General features: G+C 38.7%; 1 protein-coding gene across 7 annotated transcripts in view; it reads right to left on the bottom strand.

Annotated features, from left to right (window-relative positions):
* Window positions 1–20138, bottom strand: part of LDB2 (LIM domain binding 2) — a 1425612-nt gene that overhangs the window by 287628 nt on the left and 1117846 nt on the right. For all 7 annotated transcript variants that reach the window (XM_044062195.1, XM_044062198.1, XM_044062192.1 and 4 more), the window contains exon 3: window positions 3415–3587. In XM_044062195.1, coding sequence (XP_043918130.1) covers window positions 3415–3587 — 173 coding nt within the window. The remainder of the gene's footprint in view (window positions 1–3414; window positions 3588–20138) is intronic.

The following is a 20138-nucleotide window of genomic DNA, read 5'->3' as shown; positions in this document are numbered from 1 at the left end:
AAATAACAAATGTATACTGTCCCTTTATTTATCTAAAACATTTGACTGTGCTCACAGTGTAACATCTATAACCATGTTTCATAGCTTTTGTTCACTGCATACGGTCTTAAGACCATCAATATTGCAGGCTGCCTATTACCAAATGTGGACTTATTTTACTCTTGTGTGTAACACAATACCATTTCCTCACCTACTGATTTAAGGAGAACTTTGGAAGACTATCTTACAACTCTTTATTTTCTGATTTATTAAAATGCAATTATCATTTGTATTCTTGTTCTAAAATAATTCTGTATGTTGACGCCTTTGCTCACACCGCTTACAATGCTAAAAACTGTATTAAGTTATGACCTGGCTACAACTTACCACTCACTTTAGGAAGGATGCCTGCCAATACATTTTGTTAAATCAAAAGCTATGTCCTTTAGCTCTTTACTACACTTCTTAAAGAAGAACCTACTATGCAAAGTAATATCTTCAGCAGACAGTTCAGGAGAATTTGCCATGCTTGTTAAACATCTTAGCTATCACAGGGCTATGTGCTCCAGACCAATCCAGTTACTTTCGGCATATGTTTTAGAACTATTCCTTGGCTTTGAGAACACAAAGGGTTGTCAATTTGCAGAACAAAGTATACACAACAGTAAGGAAGATACAAATAGTAAGATAAGTGGCATCTCTCACTGTGCAGGGGCACAACAAATCTGGCTGTATATACAGTCATTTATGATAATAATGAACCATGCTCTTTTAAATTTATCTGCTATATAAGTGGGGCTGTTTTTTACTACATAAATTATGTAAATACCATATGTTTTATGTGGAACTGGCTATACCCTATATATACCTAGTTTTCCTGTGAATGAATTGGTGCAACATTTTACTGTATCAAACTTTGCTTTAGGTATCCCTTTTAGATGCGACAGCTTTCCCTGTAGGATTATGCAGTTTGAAAAAAAAAATCGAATAAGTCTTTGAAATTGTGCTTTACTATGTTTATTATGTACTTTAGATATCTTAGTAGTCTGTTAAATATCAAAGTAAATTTATTTTAGTCTTAAATATTAATAAAGATTGAGAAGCATTCAGCTCTGGATTTCAGGATACAGAGCGTTTGAGGAACCCTAACAGTTCAACTTTGTAGCCCTAAATAGCAGTATCATTTGGATTAAATTTTGATTTTGGTAATTTCTAATAAAAATAGTTAAAAATGGGAGCAAGACTTGTAGTTGAAATACTAGAGATCAACACACATTTGTGTGATCAGTAGTGTGTGACCAAACAGCTTTCTCCCTGAAGGGCAAGTTGCTAGTATAATAGGGATTTTTCCTTTCTCCATGATGGCATGATCTCAGAGTTGGTATATGAAATTAGTGTAGGTTGGAGAGTACAGTTCCCCCACCCCAGCATCAGTGGATGCAGGTGTCTTGCCTCCATACAAAACACACTTTTCCTGTTATTTCATTTTGGGATGCTGTTTGCATTTGGGAGCTTTTCCTTACTTGTCATTGCATTTTTGTGAGGCCCTCAGAAATTAATCAAATACTTGTCAGGGAGGTAGTAGAATCAAGCTGATATAGTCAGTGGTACCCAACATTACAACTCTTATTCAATGATTAAGAAAAGAGAAAAATAATGTACAGATAACATGCCTATTTTGTGATATAAGCAGTCTAACAGCATAACTCTTCCATGTTTTGGCTGTGTGTAAATTAAAATATATTTTGTGTAGGGTAAGTAGAATTTTGACCTGCAGAGAAAATTGTAAAGTTATTGTACCATATAGGACAAGATAAAATGAAGGACAATTGACAAAAGCATTTAGTTCCTCGTAAGACAGAACAAGTTAAAAGCCATGTATATATCAGGATGTATGGTAGAAGTTTTCATCTGAAACAATCTATACAAAAAGCGAGTTCAACATTTAGTACTTGTGACTTATTTGTGCATCTGACTAGTTGTGCCATAGTTTAACATGCCAATGCTAACTTTTATTTCAAGCGAGAGTGTTGGGTAGTGTACAGTATTTGCCATCAGCGTCTTTACAGATATCAATGAAAACACAAGCATTCTTTTCAAATTACGTTGTCACAGGGTAAATTACTCTTTTTCCAATATTTAATTACTTTATAGTCGGTTATATTATTTAAAGGAATGTAGACGGTAAAGCTCCGCTTAGGTGATTAGCAGCTTTCCTTCTTGTGAACACAGGATCTGAATTCCATTTTGAATTCATTTTATTGATTTCAAGAGCAACAAACTCTCTTTCAATACTACATTTCACAACGACCACTGGAAAATGTTCCTCAGATTACATTTTCTCTTTAATCCTTATGCAAGGATTGGGTACAGTAGGGAGTCTGCTTTTAAAACAGTTTTTGTAACAAGAGTTACCTCAAAGATATGTATTTTTACACCAAATACAACTAATGGGGCCACTGTTGTTAAAATAATGTAATGCCTATTTGAAACTTAATGTTGTGATTGCCTTGACACTATTACAATGAATTGCAAATTGCTGTAAAGTAAATTTTATTTTATTTGAAGTATAATGAATTTAATAAAGGAGGGCAAAAATCTAAGTGAGCAAAAATTGACCGTGTAGTTCCATACTTTCTTAAGTTCTTAAAACAGGTTACAGAACTGTGAAAGGTTTTTCTCTTAAATGCACAGAAAATATACAGAGGCATTATTTGTACTAATACATCATGAAGTGAAAAACAAAACCTTGTTTTATAAGTTTGAATAAATCTTATAAAATAGTATTGTTTCAGCCTGGGACTCCATGTCTGACGTAACTATCATGATAACATGAATCAAGCAGCATAAATCAAGACTGGAGAGTCATGATTTGATATCAGCATTGGATAACCAGGCTTGTGCACTTTTAATCTACATGGGTCTGTCTCAGAGACCGATCTCTGATAGTAGCCGTATAATTTGCAAAAGGTTGCAGTGCTTTGCTTCCTAAAAACTGATTCTCTGTTGTATATGTCACAGGGTGGTATAATTTATGGGTTTATTTATTCATTTGTTTACTTGTCTACTTGTTTGATTAGCAGTTAAAGCATTTAAGTAAAAGTATGTATTTTCCGATAAACTAATGAGATTACAGATTATATGCAGATAACTCAGTATAGTGGCACAAATGCATAGAACAAGACATAAAATGCTGAAAACAGTAGTAATGTACATTTTAAACTAAGTGACTTGTAGACCATACATAAGATATTTTCAGATACCCCAAATAATGAATTTCAAGGCTTAGCGAATTAAAATCATCTTGTATTGACTGCACAGACTCAGCATTATTAATCTACTGCAAAACTCAGTGGGATTGTTAAAAATGAGCTGTGTCAGCTAGCAGCGGTACATGAAGATAGAGCTGATGTCCAGTAATGCTTCCGGCCTTACCTTAGTAAACATTGGCTTTCCATGCTGAGTAACCATGGTGCACTGATCACAGTCCAGTGTAATAGAGGAATTGTGGTAGGATTCCTTGGAGTGCTTTAGAATGTAGTAGAGGTCAGTTACTCCTCCTTCAAATACTGTGCTGAAGTAACGAGGAATGAGAGTTCTTCCAATGGCTATAGAAAACCAAAAATGAAAACAAAGTCACATTTTAAGGCTATCACCTTTGAAAGCATATGGCAGTCCAAAAACATAGTTTGCAGACTATGAATTTTGCATTCTTGTATACATCTGGTTTATATGTGTCATCTCAGAAACGCTTTTGATGGTTTTATTCATCACATGCAATGCTGACACTTTCCTGCACTGAATATTTGTTGGTTAAATACTCTTCCACATAATCATGGTGGTTCATTCATTTAGTTTTTAATACTCATTTTGTTCTTTTCAGGGTGAGCAGGAGGTGTGAGGCAGGGAACCAGTAGGTCTTCTAGATGTAGAAGGGGACTAGGAGACCCTTTGAAAACCCAATACAGACAAAAGGTGGAAATGGATACTTTACAGAGAAGACACCACAGATGGGTACCGAACCAGGGACTCAGGAACTGTGAGGCAATCACACCACCTGTCGCACCACTATGCTGGCCACAGTCCAAACAAAATAATTATTACTCAAGCAGTAAATGTGTTTTGCATTCTTATTCACTGTCAGAACATAATCATACTATTCATTTCAGTTATATGAATCTAACTCTTAAAGGAGAACCACACCCAAAATCTAAAAAAAAAAAAATGTCAGCATATCTTGAACTTTCCTGCATTTCTAATGTTTCTATTTCAAAGTAAGTTGTTATTATTTCATAATTTGTTATACACCAAAATGGTCTGAAAAGGGGCTGCCATGGGTAGCATGATTTTGTTTTATAGCCAATGCCTTCAGCTTCCTGATGTCATTTTAGAGGGACACAGAGAGAAATCCCTATGATGAGAGGATCGTGTACTTTGACTTTCTCACTCATCACCTTACAATAATCATGTGACTACCAACTTTTGACTCCTAGCCTCAATGCGTATTTTTAATTACTTTGCTTCCTTTATTGCATTAATTCTCTGATACAGCTTTTAAGTAATGTTTAAATGATTTTATTATTTATTTATTTGTTTGTTTGTTTATTTTACATTTGTTGACCGGGCTAGTCTAACCGGATATATGTCCATTTTCAGTAGAGGCCCGAGGAGAAAAGCTCCGATGATAGGCTTGAAAATGTAGCCGAGATAATTGTTCTTTTCAAAGTAACAACTGTAGTTGTGTTAAAGTGTGAGAAATCTTACCCCTGTGATTAATGGGTGTTACTTGGGCTGATATGGTTTGTGTTGCCTTCACAGTTTTAATACTGTAGCTAGAATTAAATCTTTGGTGTTAATATTCCTTCCCTAACTCACTGAATCGTTAAACAAAGCAAAATGCCATAACAAGACACCATAAAAACATGCAGTTCTACAGTGTAGAAAAAAATTCAAAATCCAATATTGACAGAAAATAAAAAGTAAGATGAAAATAGTTTCTTTCTTTGTGGGAGTTTGATTACAGAAAAATACAACTAATTTGTAATAATAAAAAAGTTATGTTTTCTTGTTCATTTGCATCTGAAAACTAAGCTTAAAAGCTTTGCTTTTATTCAGACACCAGGCTACACTTTATCTGAGGTGTGAAGTTGGAATAAGTGACCTAACCTAATTACTCTGACACTGTTAGTAGCCTTCATGGTGTAACAGATGGTGAGAAAATGTAGAAAGAAAGGTTTGAAATTAAACAAATGGAATAATTATTAAATTATGTTTTTGTTTCTGTATGTGATATGTTTAGTGTTGGATTTCAGGGAAGGAAAATCACTTTTTGGAAAGAAAACAACATTTGGGAAGAGTTCTCCTTTAAGAAAGTTAAAATATGGCACTACCTATGTTTTTCGTAAGACTGTATTCACTTAGACAACAGAGAATTCTATTTTTTTCAAATGCTGTTCTATAATACCATTATCAAGGAAGTGAATCTATTCTGAGTATATACCCAGAAACAAGGCATTATTACAAAGTAAACAAAAAGACAATTAGTGCGCGCAATTTCATTGCATGTATGCTTGAAATGTCCAGCATGTAAATAAGTACACCGAAATAATACTAGGGCTTTAAGCTAGATACAGACAAAAAAAAAAAATGACAACTAATCAACCACATGAATAAATAAATGAAGTATGTATAGGTAATGCTGACACTTTATAGGTGGTAGTTGTAAACCAGTTGAAGGGCTACTGTTTACATTTAGGCATGTTTAAGCACATATGTAATTTTTATCATCAAGTATTGAAGGAAAGATACTTACATACAGGGGCTATGCAATAACCTGTCAGGGGTATTGAGTACGGCAGCTTGATTCTGATGAGTGGCATTGTATGCTGCCTACACAGTGGAGGAAGGGAGTGTTAGGAAGCATCATGAAATATCTGGTAATCCCACATGGATGGCAACAACAGTCCATGAAACTTCTACCTCTTCTAATGTTATAGAATATCAGACATCAGGGAAGGAATGGGCCATTGGAGGGACATTTAATGGTCAGGCTTCTTTGTGTCTGTGGGGGATATTAAAAGTAATTGAATTTCTTTACTATGAGCAAACATTTCAAAGTTCGTGAGCAGGAAATATGACGCTTTAATTTGTCTGGTTGCAAATGGCAAAGAGAATCAGACTGCCTTAAATGGTGGTTGAAAGCGATAAGAATCCTCACTTCTGTCACTGTTACTTCTTGATGACAGCAATCAGTTTTATGTTTTGCTGCTTACACAACAGTTGTTAACACTGCTTGAACAGTTTGATTGCGTTGATGTATAATACACTAGATCATGTGGAAAAAATTAAAAATAACCTTTCAAGGCAAGACAATGGAAAAATAAAGGCAATCCGCAAGGAACACTCATTATCAGTGCAATAAATACTTTTGTCACACTTCATCAGCCAAATACCAGCATTAAAATGAATCATTTGAAGAACAAATTCAGTCCAAACCTTTTACTTCTTGTGACCAAAGTCTCTACTCCTACTCTGTTGCTAAAGCTTGGAACTCCCTACCTCTTAACATCAGAACAGCAACTAATCTTTCTTCCTTCAAATCCTTACTAAAAGAATAGTTAAGCAAACCGTGGATATTTTCCTGTTCCCATCCAGGATTAAATGGACTATGTTTGTACTATCTGTACTCTGTCTCCCCTTGGTAGCTCTCTCTGCTGTTTCATTCACATTTCCTCCCCCCCCCCTCTCTTTCTCTCTTTCTCTGCTCTTCTGTCTCCTCCTCCTCCTTACTGATCTAGCCTTTCTCCTGTGAGCACATCTTTACAGCTTATAAAATTTTAGCACGATGTCTTCCCTCCCTGCTCAAAATATGTATCCTCTTGCCTCTCAACCTCTTATATTCCCCCCTTTCTCTCTCTAACAGCTCTATCACATTATCTAACTGTACTCTACCACTTTCTTTTCTCCCCTTTAAAGTATTCAACACTTACCCAATTATCAACTTCAAAGTACAAAACAATCTCTTTCACCTTAACCCTCTCTCTCTCTCTTAGCATTTCTACATTAAAAGACTGAAATATAATGCCTTTTCTTTCACAAAGGCTGTACTACATTTTTAAAACTGTACTATAATACTTTTGTAGCTTAAAAATAATGTATTGTACTACTTGCTTCTCACGTCTTACTGTAACTGCTTTACTGTACTGTATTGCCTTCCTCTTACAAGTTTTACTATAACTATAATTATTACATTTGTACCTTATGTTTTGTTTATTCTGTATTTAAATTTTGTAATGTGGAACTTTTCTCCCAGGTCCTCTGCAGAAAAGGGGCTCTTTTTGGCCCAGTTGGACTTTTCATGTACTGCAAATAAATAACTAATAAATAAATAAATTCACATGACAGCAGAACCCAGTCAGACTGTTAATCTAAAATATTGTTCTATATATCTTTTTGCCCCCATGTCTGCAGGCCATCAAGCTTCTCCCTATTGGATTCAAACCCATTCATTGGAGATCATTCCCAGATCCACTAGGGTACGAGCCAATGGGGGGGGGGGGTCCATCATTGAGTGTTATAGGTTCATTGGTGTTTACTAGGCTAATGACCACAAGGGCCTTTATAAGCCTAGCCATGCATCCCAAATCTCTTATAAGTCCTGTTACCCTTGATAAGTGTGAGCTGGGGCTTGGGAGATGAAACATTTACAAGCAGGAGCCTGGGAGATGGACCATTTACAGGCTGTATCCATTAGTGACATAGGTGCCAAACCAGGAATGAATTTCCTGTTCCTCATCCAGTTGTCCAAGTTGCACTTCAGTTGGGTTAGGGAGGAACTCTGCTTCACATGGATGGAGAGCCTGTTCCAGAGAAGGGGTAGTCTCTGGTATACAAACCTGTCTCTCCAGCAGGTCCTATTTATATCACAGGCAAAGTTCAGGTCTTCAGAATAGGTAATTCTGGTGTTGTTTGTTTTGCGAATATGCAGGAGGTCCATCAGGATGGGGTCTGACAGTGCCTTGTATGCCAGGCATAGATCTCCCCTCAACAGCCTGTAGAAGAAAGAATACAGGGATAGGGTCATGAGGTGGTTTGCATAGGACATGTTACTTATGCCCTATATTCTATTAGTGAGGAACCTCTGTGGATGTTCCATTTGATGCATATGCCTGTTTAGGTACATACCAAAAGGCATTGTTCTCAATGATAGGTCTGATGAATGCTGAATACAGTGGAAAAATGACTTCTTTAGACCTAGATGCCATACCTTTGTTTATAAGTTTCACAACATAGAATGATTTCCTCACTACTGTAACCATGTGATGGTCAAAGGCTAGGTTACTGTCCATGTGTGTCCCTAAGTCCCTGACTACTGGGTCATCTCTTAGGAGTGCAATGTCAATATGATAGTTACCAGGGGTGGATGACTTCCTGAAGGATACTATTATGCATTTCTTGGCAATTAGTTGTAGTCTATTACTCTGACACCAATTATTTGTCTGTGTCAGCCTTTCCTGGAGAATATTTATGTTGGTTGCGGATTCTATGACTACTCCTAATTTGCAGTCATCTGTAAATGTAGTCATCCAGAGGCCATTGACATTGGCACTGACTTTAGAGAAGTAAGTGCCAAAAATGAATGGTCCCAGGATTGATCCCTGAGGGATTCTGCTTGTAACTAGCCTCTTTGTAGAGGTGGAGTCCCTACTTCTAACTTCCTGGGTCCTGTCTGTAAGTCAGCTGGCTATTCACCAATAAAATAAGGACTTATACGTAACTTCCTGAGTTTGCCAACAATGTCCAAGTGGGGTATTGTGCCAAAATGGCTTGGCCAAGTCAAGGTAGGCAGTGTGATACATTTTGCCCTCATCCATTGCTTTGATGACCTTCTCAAAGAAGTCCATGGGTTGACTAGGCATGACCTGCACTTGATGAAACCAGATTGGCTTGGGTCCAGTGTCTGGAGGTTTCCTATGTCAACAGTGATCATTTCCATGACAATTCTTTCCATAGCTTTGCATATGAGCCTAGTGAGTCTTATAGGTCTGTAGTTTCCAGGGTCTGTAGATGGCCCACCTTTGGGTAGAGGGATAACTATTGTTGTTCTACATTTGTGAGGCAGGGAGCCTATTTGGTGGCTACAGTTAAGTAGCAATTCCAGAGGACCTGATAGGTCATGTTTTTTGGTATTTAGAAGGCATCCTGGGATATTGTTTGGGCCCATTGATGCAGTGTTCTTGGCCTTAGAGAGAGCATTAAGGACCTGTTCCCTAGTGATAGCAGGGGGAGTTATATCTGATGCTATTTCCTGAGGAAATGTTGAGGAAGGGAGAGGGAGTATAGTTTGAGCTGAATTTGTCAACGAGTAGGTTTGCTTTATTTTCTAGCTCAGTATAGGTGGCTCCATTAACAATGAGCTCTGCACACAATTTGTGTATTGCCTTTGAGGGTGCAGACATTGCTAAAGAAGCCAGCCTTGTGGCTGTCCTTAGTCTGGGAGGCTTGGAAGGCCAAATTTATCTAAAAGTTAGCTTTGGTAGACTTTATTTGCCCCCTGAGTTGTTTGTTTCATTTAATGAGAGGGATTTTATCCTGGTAGGTGCTGCATCTTCTAATTGTTGTCATGATGTCCTTCCTTCTGTTATACATCTTACTGATTCCACCAGGGTAGCTTGTGTTTTGAGTTACTTCTGTACTTCTTCCTGGTCAGTACAGTTGCTTCTTTGCAGCTATTGACTAGCTTCTATAGGCCTTCTGTGAAAGGTTCTATGTAGGCATAAGTGCTTGCAGGGTTTAACGGGGCTTGACATTTTGCCAGGTTATGACTTAAGAGTAGGAAGTTAACCTTAGCGTAGTTCCTGAATAATCCATAGATAGCTGGGTTTTCAGGTTTTATTTTTGTTTCAAAGGAGACCCTTTTGTGGTCTGATCTTACTAGAGAAGACATTACACTAGGGGTATGCAGTCTCCCACATCAGTGAGGACCAGATCCAGTATGTTTGCACCCTGTTGGTATACTGACAAACTGGTCCAGGGAGTTTGTGTTTAGTAAATCCAGGAATCTCTGTGCCTGACATTTGGTGTTGTATATGATTCCCAGTTAATAGTAGCGTAATTAAAGTTGCCCATGAATACAGTACTGTGTTGTATGGTGAGTGTTTCCAATAAGTTTAAATACATGTTTTGGGTTTCCTGGGTCATAGAGGGGACCTATAACTTGCAATGAACTAGTAGGGGATTTTGCTTATGGTGATTTGAACATGAAGAAACTCAAGTGCATTGTCCTGTTTGAACAACCTTGGGTATATTTATTTTTGATGTAAATTTAGACAGCTCCACCTTTAGTTCTTGTCTGTATAGTAGCAGGCCTAAATGTATAGAAGCCATTATAGCCTTGCACTACCAGTGTGCTCTCCATGGCTGTAAACTATGTCTCTGCACAGATGTCTGCATTCTCTAGGGTGAGGAGGGCTTGTAGGAGTGTAGTGTTTTTTTTTAGACTGCTAGCATTGAGCACTATAAAGGAGAGCAATGTTTTAGCTAATATTTGAAAGCCTAGAGGGGAAAGGGGCAGACCATCCCTGGCAAAGCAGTGTGGTCTGTTGACCATCTGCTTCCATGCTGACAAATATTGCACCCCCTTAGAATGATACCAGAAACTAAGCCAATTATTAAAGTCAGTCATCTTCTGTTCATATTGTTGCATCATCATTGGAGAAGGTAAAATGATGCTCAATGCTAGGCTCATACCAGCCTGGGACACATATTCGAGAGTTTCATGATGCCTCTCTTCATATAGTCTGGGGAAGGTACATCTTAAGTCATTTACACCCACATGGATTATGACTGGTACTTGTAGTCCAATGACATAAGTGTGTGCTTAATGTGGTGGATCCTGGCCCCTGATAATGAACTGACTGTGACTTTCTCATCAGTGTGCCTCACAATGGAGCGTACAATGACCAGCATGTTTGGATGTATAGTGGTTTGCCTTATGGGCTTAGAAGTAGATGGTCCATGAGATGTGGCTGTATGTGTTAGGGGTATTGTTTTGAAAGACTGCATTTGGGGCTCTTAAGGGTATTTGTTATGTGTACTTCATCTTGGAGGTCTTTGGGGTTTAGAAAGGTCACATTTAAGTGCCTCAGTATATGTGGGTCTATGTGTTTGCTTTGAACTGTGTGTGATGTGTGCAGCGTGTTTAATATTAACAACCTGATTGACATTAGGAGTGCTTTTATGTGATAGCTTTGCCTCCAGTGACACTGTGAAAAATACATCTCTCACACACCATATCATTTTATTTGAGAATTAACTAGCTGTCAGTAAACATAAGGAAATTTCTACATTGCCACAGGATGTCTATATCCACCAAGCTGGTAACTGAGATAACAGGAACGTTCATATCCATGGCAAAAGACTGTTTTTATTAATTAGATGGTTGGAGTGAGAATATAAACTAATGTCAGGAGTATCTGGTTTGCAACTCTGGGGCAATGCTTGTCACTGCTAACAAGTTGTCCTGTGTGCAACTAGGTGAAATTTCAAGGGTGCTTTTACAAGACAAAAATGTGACTTCAAGGTGTCTGTGTCTATACAGAACACCACCAAACATTTGCGGCAAACAAAGTAGATCTGATGATTTATGGATGAAGTATTTAGGGAGATATGATGAAGTTAGGTAGACAGCAGCAAATCAAGCAGTACTTACTGAAAAGAAAGGATTAGCTTTGTCAAAAATGATGAAAACAGGGGAGTCACCTGAATGACTACTGTCTGGCTACCACTAGTGCTGGTCTCCCCCAGCTTCACACTGCTGGGATACAATGCTCCTTTGCTTCTTCTCTCATCAGAAACAAAACAATAGCACCAATCCAAAGATGAGAAGCAGATCATGGGCTCTTTGGTGATAAACAGTCTTGTCCTAGATAATGAAAAGGTCTATAGGCATGTTGTAGACTATTCCTGGTAGATGCCTTGAATAGCAAGTAGACCAATCAGGAAGGCCTAACACAGACACTCACTGCCGAATTAGAAACAGTCAGGAATCAATGCATTCTGCTCATTCCTCTCACTAGGAGCAAAAATTAAGCACAAATTCCAAGCTGACACTTATGAAGCAGTTATCAGGGTTCCTGGTGATAAGCAGTCTCCAGAAAATAATGTCACTATAGTCCTTCTCTCACCAGGAGGAAAACATAAGCACCAATCCCAAGATGACTATTGAGAGGCAGACCATAGGCTCTTCAATAATTGGTGGTCTTGGAGTAGATGTTGCAGATTTTAAAGGTGAGACAGAAAAATGGTTTAAAATCCTAAGAGCTGCAGTGTGCACTAAACAGTTAGATATGAAAGAGGAGGGTTAGCTATCTAAGTGGAGAGACACATTTTAAAACAGCAAGCTAGATTGGAATGGGGTGGACACTTTGTGCTCTGACTCTATGAAATACAGTGGGAAGCCAATAAATTTAAACATGGGAGCGATTTCACAAAATAATAATTCTGTGCTTACTCACAATGACCAATGAATGTAGATATAGTAGGAAACATGTGGTCAAATTAAAGGTGAGTTTAAAAACACAGCAACACCAGGGTGGGAGAGTTGGGTAAAACTTAATTTCTGTGTGACTCACGAGAGTCACAGCTGTGGTCTTTTTCCTAGTTTAGTATGCAGTGAAAAGCAGAATGCAAGTAAAATGCAGTCTAAAGAAAATAAATCCAAATATACAAAACATAACAAGGCAATGAAGCAATACAACATACAAGTAGGTAAAAACAAACTAATCTTTCCCTCACAACAAGCTGTGGTAGAGACTGAGTGAGCTTTTCCACTAAGCCTTGAAATATTTCATTTTACCCCTTAAATAAAATGTTTAGTTCCTAGGTCCATCCTCAGTTAACAGGTAATTAACCTTAATTGACCTGTCCTAATTTCTGTGTAATTCACATTATATGCAGCTGTGGTCTCTTTCCTAGTTTAAATATGCAATTCAAAGAAGAATACAAGCAAAATATAATGTAAAGAAAATAAATCAAAATATATAAAATAGAAGAAGGCAATGAAGCAATACAAGATACAAGAAAGCAAAAACAAGCTAGCCTTTCCCTTACAGCAAGCTGTGGCAGAGTCTGAGTGAGCTTTTCCAGTATGCTCTTGCCAGCATCATGGATACACCAGCTCCATGCTCACTAGGCTGAACAAGGGCAGGGTCCAATTAACTACCGATTAGAAGCCAGGAATGCTGACATATCAAGAGCCCTCAGGTTCCTCTCCACCAGTAAGTATGTCTGTGGCATGGTTGTAGTCCATGCGTGAGTGAACAATTTTTAAGAGGTTACTAGGCTGTTGATCCTAAGACCTCTACAAGCCTAGTCATGTTATACCCCTTTTCCCTTATGGACCAAGATATACAGTCAATGTTTGCACGTGAAGCTAATATCAGCACCGGGTGCCCCTATCTAAGAGGGACATAGGTAAAACTCCTGGTGTAAATCTATGGTTTCCCATCCAATTGTCCAGGTTATGCTTAAATAGGGTCATTGAGGAGTGCTGTTTTACATGAATTGGGACTTGTCATGGACTACAAATATGCATGATTATGCACGAGTGAACAATCTGGCACGAAAACCCATGAAGGACATATAGAAAGATTTGTTGATACTTGTTACACTTTCAGTCAAGGGTAAAAGTAAAACTCTGGTTTTAATTGGTTTTATCCTCCTTTCATTCAGAATGATGCCTAAAGTCAAGGAAAGATAACTAAATTCAACAATTGGGTAAATATCTGTTGTCATTCCAGTATATCTGTCCATAGGATGAGATGACTGACAATTCAGTTTTGCAAAGGATGGTCTACACCTCTTGTTCATTGTTTTTTGCATACTGGCCAAAGCCTTTGTTGCTCCCATTATGCCTTTTAGGCAGAGTTCATCTACTGAACATACCAGCCAAACCAACTAATCAAATCATAGGTTCATAGGTTGATACTAGGCTATTGGCCCTAGGGCCTATACAAGCCTAGCTGTAACAAATATCTGGCTATTTCTTCTCACACTATTTACTTCCCTGGACCCCTGTCTAGCAGGGTGACTGATGTGATCCTCGGGGTGAATTTCCTTTCTCCCATCCAATCATCAAGGTTCCTTTTGAAGAGGGCCAAAGAGGCGCTATGCTTGACATGTATGGGCAGTCTATTCCAGAGTCTGGGGAGTCTCTGGGTCAGGAACCTATTCCTTCAGCATGTTTTGTTTATTGTGATGACAAGATTTAGATCCCTGGAGTGTGTGGCTCTGAGGGATTGGGATTTCTTTAAGTGTAGCATGTCCAACAGCTCTGGGTTTGACATGGCCTTGTATGTTAAGCAGAGATTGCCTCAGAGTAGACGATATGCAACAGAGTATAGCTGGAGTTTTTTAAGGTGGTCAGCGTAGGGCATTTGCTTTAGGCCTGTGATTCTTTTAGTGAGGCATTTCTGCGGCCTTTCCAGTTGTTGCAGATGTCTTGAGAGGTACATACCAAATGGGCATTGTGTTCTATAATGGGTCTAATGAGGGATGAGTACAGTGGGACAATGACCTCCTTTTTTCTGGATGAAAAGCCCTTAGTGATGAGGTGTGCCACATAGAAGGATTTCCTGACTGTTGTGGTGATGTGGTTATTGAAGGTGAGACCACTGCCCACCTGTGTCCCTAAGTCTCTTATCACACTTTTGGTGTTTAGTGTACTGCCACCTATGTGGTAATTCATGGGTACATGTTTTTCCCCAAAGGGGATAACTATACATTTCTTGGCATTGAGCTTGAGCCCATGGCTCTGGCACCAAGCATCTGTTTCTGTAAGGCTCTTTTGTAGTGTATCCATATCATTTGAGGATTCAATAATGGCTCCCAGTTTACAGTCATCTGTGAACTTTGTTAGCCAGAGTTCCTTAGTGTTGGCCTGTACTTCAGAGAAGTAGATGCCAAACAAGAGCGGTCCCAGAACTGAACTCTGAGGTACTCCACTTGTCACTTGTCTGGAGCTGAATTTGGAGTTGGCTACTTTTACAATGTGGGTTCTGTCAATAAGCCAGTTGACAACCCATCGAGTGATGTAGGGATTAATGCCCAGCTTAGTAAGTCTATCTATGATTCCAGAGTGGGGGATGGTGTCAAAGGCCTTGGCGATGTCCAGATAGGCTGTGTGGATTGCCTTACCCTCGTACATTGCTCTGGAGACTGATTTGAAGAAGTCATTCAGGTTCAGGAGACAAGATCGGCCCTTCACAAACCCAAACTGGGGGGGTGGGGTCCAGTTTTTGAAGGTTGCCAATGTCTTTGTTTATAATTTCTATCATAATATGTTCCATGGCCTTGCAGATCAGGCTCATCAGACTGATGGGGTGGTAGTTCCTGGAATCTAAGGTGGATCCCCCCTTGTGGAGTGGGATAACTGTAGCTGTTTTGCCACTCAGTGGGAACAAAGCCTGAGGTGAGGCTATGATTAAACATGACACTTAGGTGAGGTGCCAGTTCATTTTGTAGTCCATGTAGTACACAGCCCGGGATGTCATCTGATCCCATGGATGCTGTATTCTTAGCTTTGGAGAGTGCGTTTTTTACCTGTGTGGCCGTTATTACCAGAATTTGGCAATCTTCCAGTATTGAGATGGGACGTTCAGGGGATTTGAGGGGGGTGAAGTTGGCACTGAATTGATCTGCCAGGATATTGGCAATATCCTTGGGATCGGTATATTTAATGCCATTCTGTTGTAGCTCAAAGCAGATCTGAGCATTGCCATTTAGATTCTTGACATAGTTATAGAATGCCTTGTGGTTGTTTTTGGAATCTTTGGCAATTCTATTTTCATATCAAATCAAATCATAAATTGGACAATATTAAGGTGATCCTTAATACTAGGATTCTTTTAACAATAAATGATTTGATCTGGAGGCACTTCTGCATCTTGAATGCATCCATGTCTGTGTAGTCACTGAGAATTGGTTTAAGTGTAATGATAGTGCTCCTCCCTGCAGTCTTCTGTGCCTTTAAGTCCACTGGAAACTGCAGAGAAGTTCCAGTGTTTGTTGGAGATATTATCTTTTCTAAGGAAAATGAAGTCGGGGAAAGCAGCAGGCTCAGATGAGATCACAGTAGATATAATAAATATGCTGGGTGCGATAGGGAAGAAATGGCTCCTGAGGGTATTCACAGCAGTTTGAAGAGAAAGATGTATCCCAGATGACTGGAGAACAAGTGTACTAGTGCCAGTGTTCAAGAGCAAAGGGGACATTCACAATTGTATGGAGTACAAAGGTATCAAACCTCTGTCATATTGCATGACAGTCCTGGATAGGGTGATCGATTGATGAATATGCAGAGTAGTAGAAAGTAAGATAGGAGATGTGTAGTTTGGATTCAGAACAGGATGCAGCACAAATGACGAAATGTTTGCAGTGAGAGAAATAGTTGACACAAAGCTATAGATGAGGAAAAAGTCCAACTGGGCATTCCTAGACTTTGTTAAAGCATATGACAAGGTCACAAGAAAGCTGATTTGGGCAGTCTTTTGGGGGTTCATAGTCCTAGAAACATTGGTAGAATTAGTGCAAGCTATGAACAAGGATCCCATGATCAAGTACAAACAGTGTTCACGTCATACAGAGGGATTCCCAGTGGGGTGGTAGGTGTGCACCAAGGTTCAGCTCTGAGCCCATTGCTGTTCATATTGATGATGGACTACATTAGAAAACAGGTCGAGGGGAAAGATCAACAAAGTTGCTGTATGCAAACAATGTGGCATTACAGGCAGACTCCAAGCAAGAACTTCAGCAAAGAATATGGAATTTAAATGAAAAACTGAAGGAACATGGGATAAAACTGAGTATAGATAAAACAATTGTAATGGCAGCAAATGGTGGAGTTCAGAAGAAGCTGAGAATTGAGATAGAAGGATCAATAGTGGAACAGGTTAACAGCTTCAAGTATCTGAGAGGGTTGGTTGAGAATGGTACATAAACCTGGGCTGTAAAGGCAGAGTAGATATGGAAGCTAGTGAAATGCCTGAGAAGGATGGTAGGGTACACACTGTGGAACAGGTGAAGAAATTAGGACATAAGCGTAGAAGCCAAAGTAGCTCCATTCACAGAAAAGGTCAAAGAGAACAGATTATGGTGGTTCAGGCACATGTGCAGAAAAGCTGAGGACACTCTAGTGAAAAAGATTTGGGACAGACAGGAAGAAGGCAAAAGGAAACAAGGGCATCCAGCAAAGAGGTGGATGGACTGTGTGAGAGAAGACCTGTGGCAGTCAGGCATGAGTGTTGAAGAAGGCAGGTGAGTGGCATTAAACAGAGAGAGGTGGCAACAGTTGACATGACACCCTGACTCCATGTAGGAAATGGGAAATGGGGGTTAATGATGCTGATGATGATGATTATCCTGTCTAAAGTGATACCCAGGCACCCCCACAGTGAGCTCTTAGAACTCTAGCAACTCACACTAGGAAAGTCAGACTTTCAACTTGTAACTTGTTATCGATTCCCATCTGTGGTCCCAAAGGACCATGAAAATTTTCCTGGCATTTTTTGAAAATATCCCAGTATGTAATGGCTTCTTAATAATCCTTCCTGACTTCAACTATTCCTCCATAGACAGCAGTACCTACATTTCTAATGCAGTGTATGCACAATGTTTCTTGCATTGGGTATTTGAAAACTCCCTGGATCAAATTGTCCATAAATGCACCAGGTGCAGTAACATTCTCTGCCTAGTTCTCACTAACTTGGCTCCAGCATGTTCCCTACTACAGGTTGGTTCATCATTAAATTCAGACCACCAACTGGTTATCTTTACCCTCAGAATATGGTCTCCTATGATAATTAACACCACCCTTTTTGGCATGTCTGTCAACTGTACAGAATTTTATAGAATCTCCAGATTTTTGTCTTACATTTCTGTCTGTTTTTCATGATATTTGTGTCTTTCTGACAAATCACGGAGAATTAAAGTCACTAATTAATGAAATACAATTGGGTTTCAGACTTCATATCCTTTAGAAAATTAATTATAATATAAATCCTGTTATTCTACCAACTTTCTAAGTTTATAAGAGTGATATTTAAAAGCTGCCCATATTTTTGGGCCTTTGTCCACCCATTATTTTAGGCTTTGTCCAGATTTGTTGCTCTAACAGATTGAAAGCTATGCTCTTTAGAGACTTCAAAAAGGCAAGCTTTCTACAATTGTATGACAAAAGTTCTAAATTTACCCATACAAACCCTACAATGGACCTGGAATATACAGTCACTTATGTTGGGGATCTATTCACTCATTTAAATAAATGCATTGACAAGGGAGTCCCAACCAGAAGCAAATACAGTAGTAAATTTAATAACAAATTACCCTGGTGGTCAACAGGTGTTAAAAAATGTACACAAAAGGAAGATATTGCTTAAATAACCTTTTAAGGCCAGACCCCAAAGTGAAGAAAAATGAAAATATTGACATCTGTGTTACCATGTATATATATTCTCAGAGTAACTGTATTGTATGCTAGCATGTCTAATTGTGAAAATGAAAATAAGTTTTTAAAATGTTGAGTATCTCCCTGCTTATACAAGCTGTTTAAAGAATCTGTCAGTGTTTTGATACATTTCTAATTGCACATGTTTGTGAGGGAGATTCTAAAGTACAAACTGTGAAGAATCAGCTGAACAGTAGGTGATGTCATTAGAATGTTCCTGGTTGCTAGGTGATTTTTTGAACAGCTGACTGAGGAAAAATAACTTTTTCAAACAGCTGACTGTTATTTCTAAAAAAAAGACAGTTGAGACTGCTAGTGCTGAGCAGTTTGGTAAGAGCTGAGCAGTTAGTGAAGAGTTGCAGTCAGTGGATACCAAGAAAATAAACTCACCACAAACTGTAAGCCTGCCTTTGCCTTGCTGTTATGTTTTAGATTAGATCAGGAACAGTATTCTCCAGTTAGATTAGGAAAGTTTCGATAGAGTTTTTCTAAAATGATGGACTTCTTTCCTACAGTTTAATTTTATATTTCTGGTAATTGAATTCTGGCGTTTATTGAAAGTTATTGATTTGCATTCCTATTATCATTTTACTTATTATTACATGTTTTTCATTACTTTACATTGTAGTTGGACAATCAGTGTGTTCTTTAGAGATTAGAGAGTACTTATATACCTGTTTGATACTCCCCAAGTCACTTCAAATACCTGCCTGATTCTGGTCATAGCTATCATTTATTTTGATATTTACTTTTTAATAATTGATCACCCTTTGAAGGGTGTATAAACCTGTGTGACTCTGGTGGCAGTGTTACCATTTGTATTGGGAAAGGGACACAGCTGGAAATCTGTGTCAGGCTTTCCATAAGTGTTTGAGTGTGTGAGATTTGAATTTATATTGAGAGTGAGTGAGTCAGAGGTCTTAAACTGGAACACATTGTGCTGAAGTGCATAATAAGAGATTACATTTGAGGTGGACAGAGGTATATAGTCCAGTGCCAGGAAAATATTGTGTTCCTGTTGTGCTCTTAAGGGACTTGTGGAATTTTATTCTTATGTGCTCTGTGCTCTGGTGTTTTCAGTGATGTTCCCACACTGGAGTCAGTGGTGAGGATTGAGGCTCCTTAATTACTGACCTGGGTTTTAAGTGGAGGATGTCACATTAATTGGTGGCAGTCCAGTGGGATATTAGCCACACACCATGTTCATCAACATGAATAGAATATAAAAACCTCAAAAAGAAACTGGCTTGCTTCTTTAGCAACATTAGAAACCTAAGGAAAAATTCATATCACTGCTCTGAATTTCTCCATAATGGTGCCTCCTATTCTTCTTCAAAAGGCTTTAAAGTTCATTGTCAATTTCTTCCCTAAAATGATAATCTCTTTCCAAATACTCCAGAGTCACACCCCACCATTTCAAAGCATTAGCACCTTAAAGTACTTTCTCAGACCAGAACAGCTATTCCACAGATCCTGAAAATATACCAGGTTGTCTTATAAACAGTACCAAGCAAGCCTCACTGATCCTCTCCATAAACTCTTCAAACTAAGCCTAGCTAGGCTATGTCCCCAAATCATGGTGCACTGTGGTGATGATACCTCTCTATAAGGGAAGCCCCACCACTGATCTTGGGGGCTAGAGCCTATAGTTTTAGGA

Source organism: Protopterus annectens, chromosome 2.part1, assembly GCF_019279795.1.
Source record: "Protopterus annectens isolate FY-2018-M chromosome 2.part1, PAN1.0, whole genome shotgun sequence".
In the NCBI taxonomy this organism is placed as follows: Eukaryota; Metazoa; Chordata; order Ceratodontiformes; family Protopteridae; genus Protopterus; species Protopterus annectens.
The sequence above is the reverse complement of the archived record's forward strand: the minus strand, read 5'-3'. Positions and strand labels throughout refer to the sequence as shown.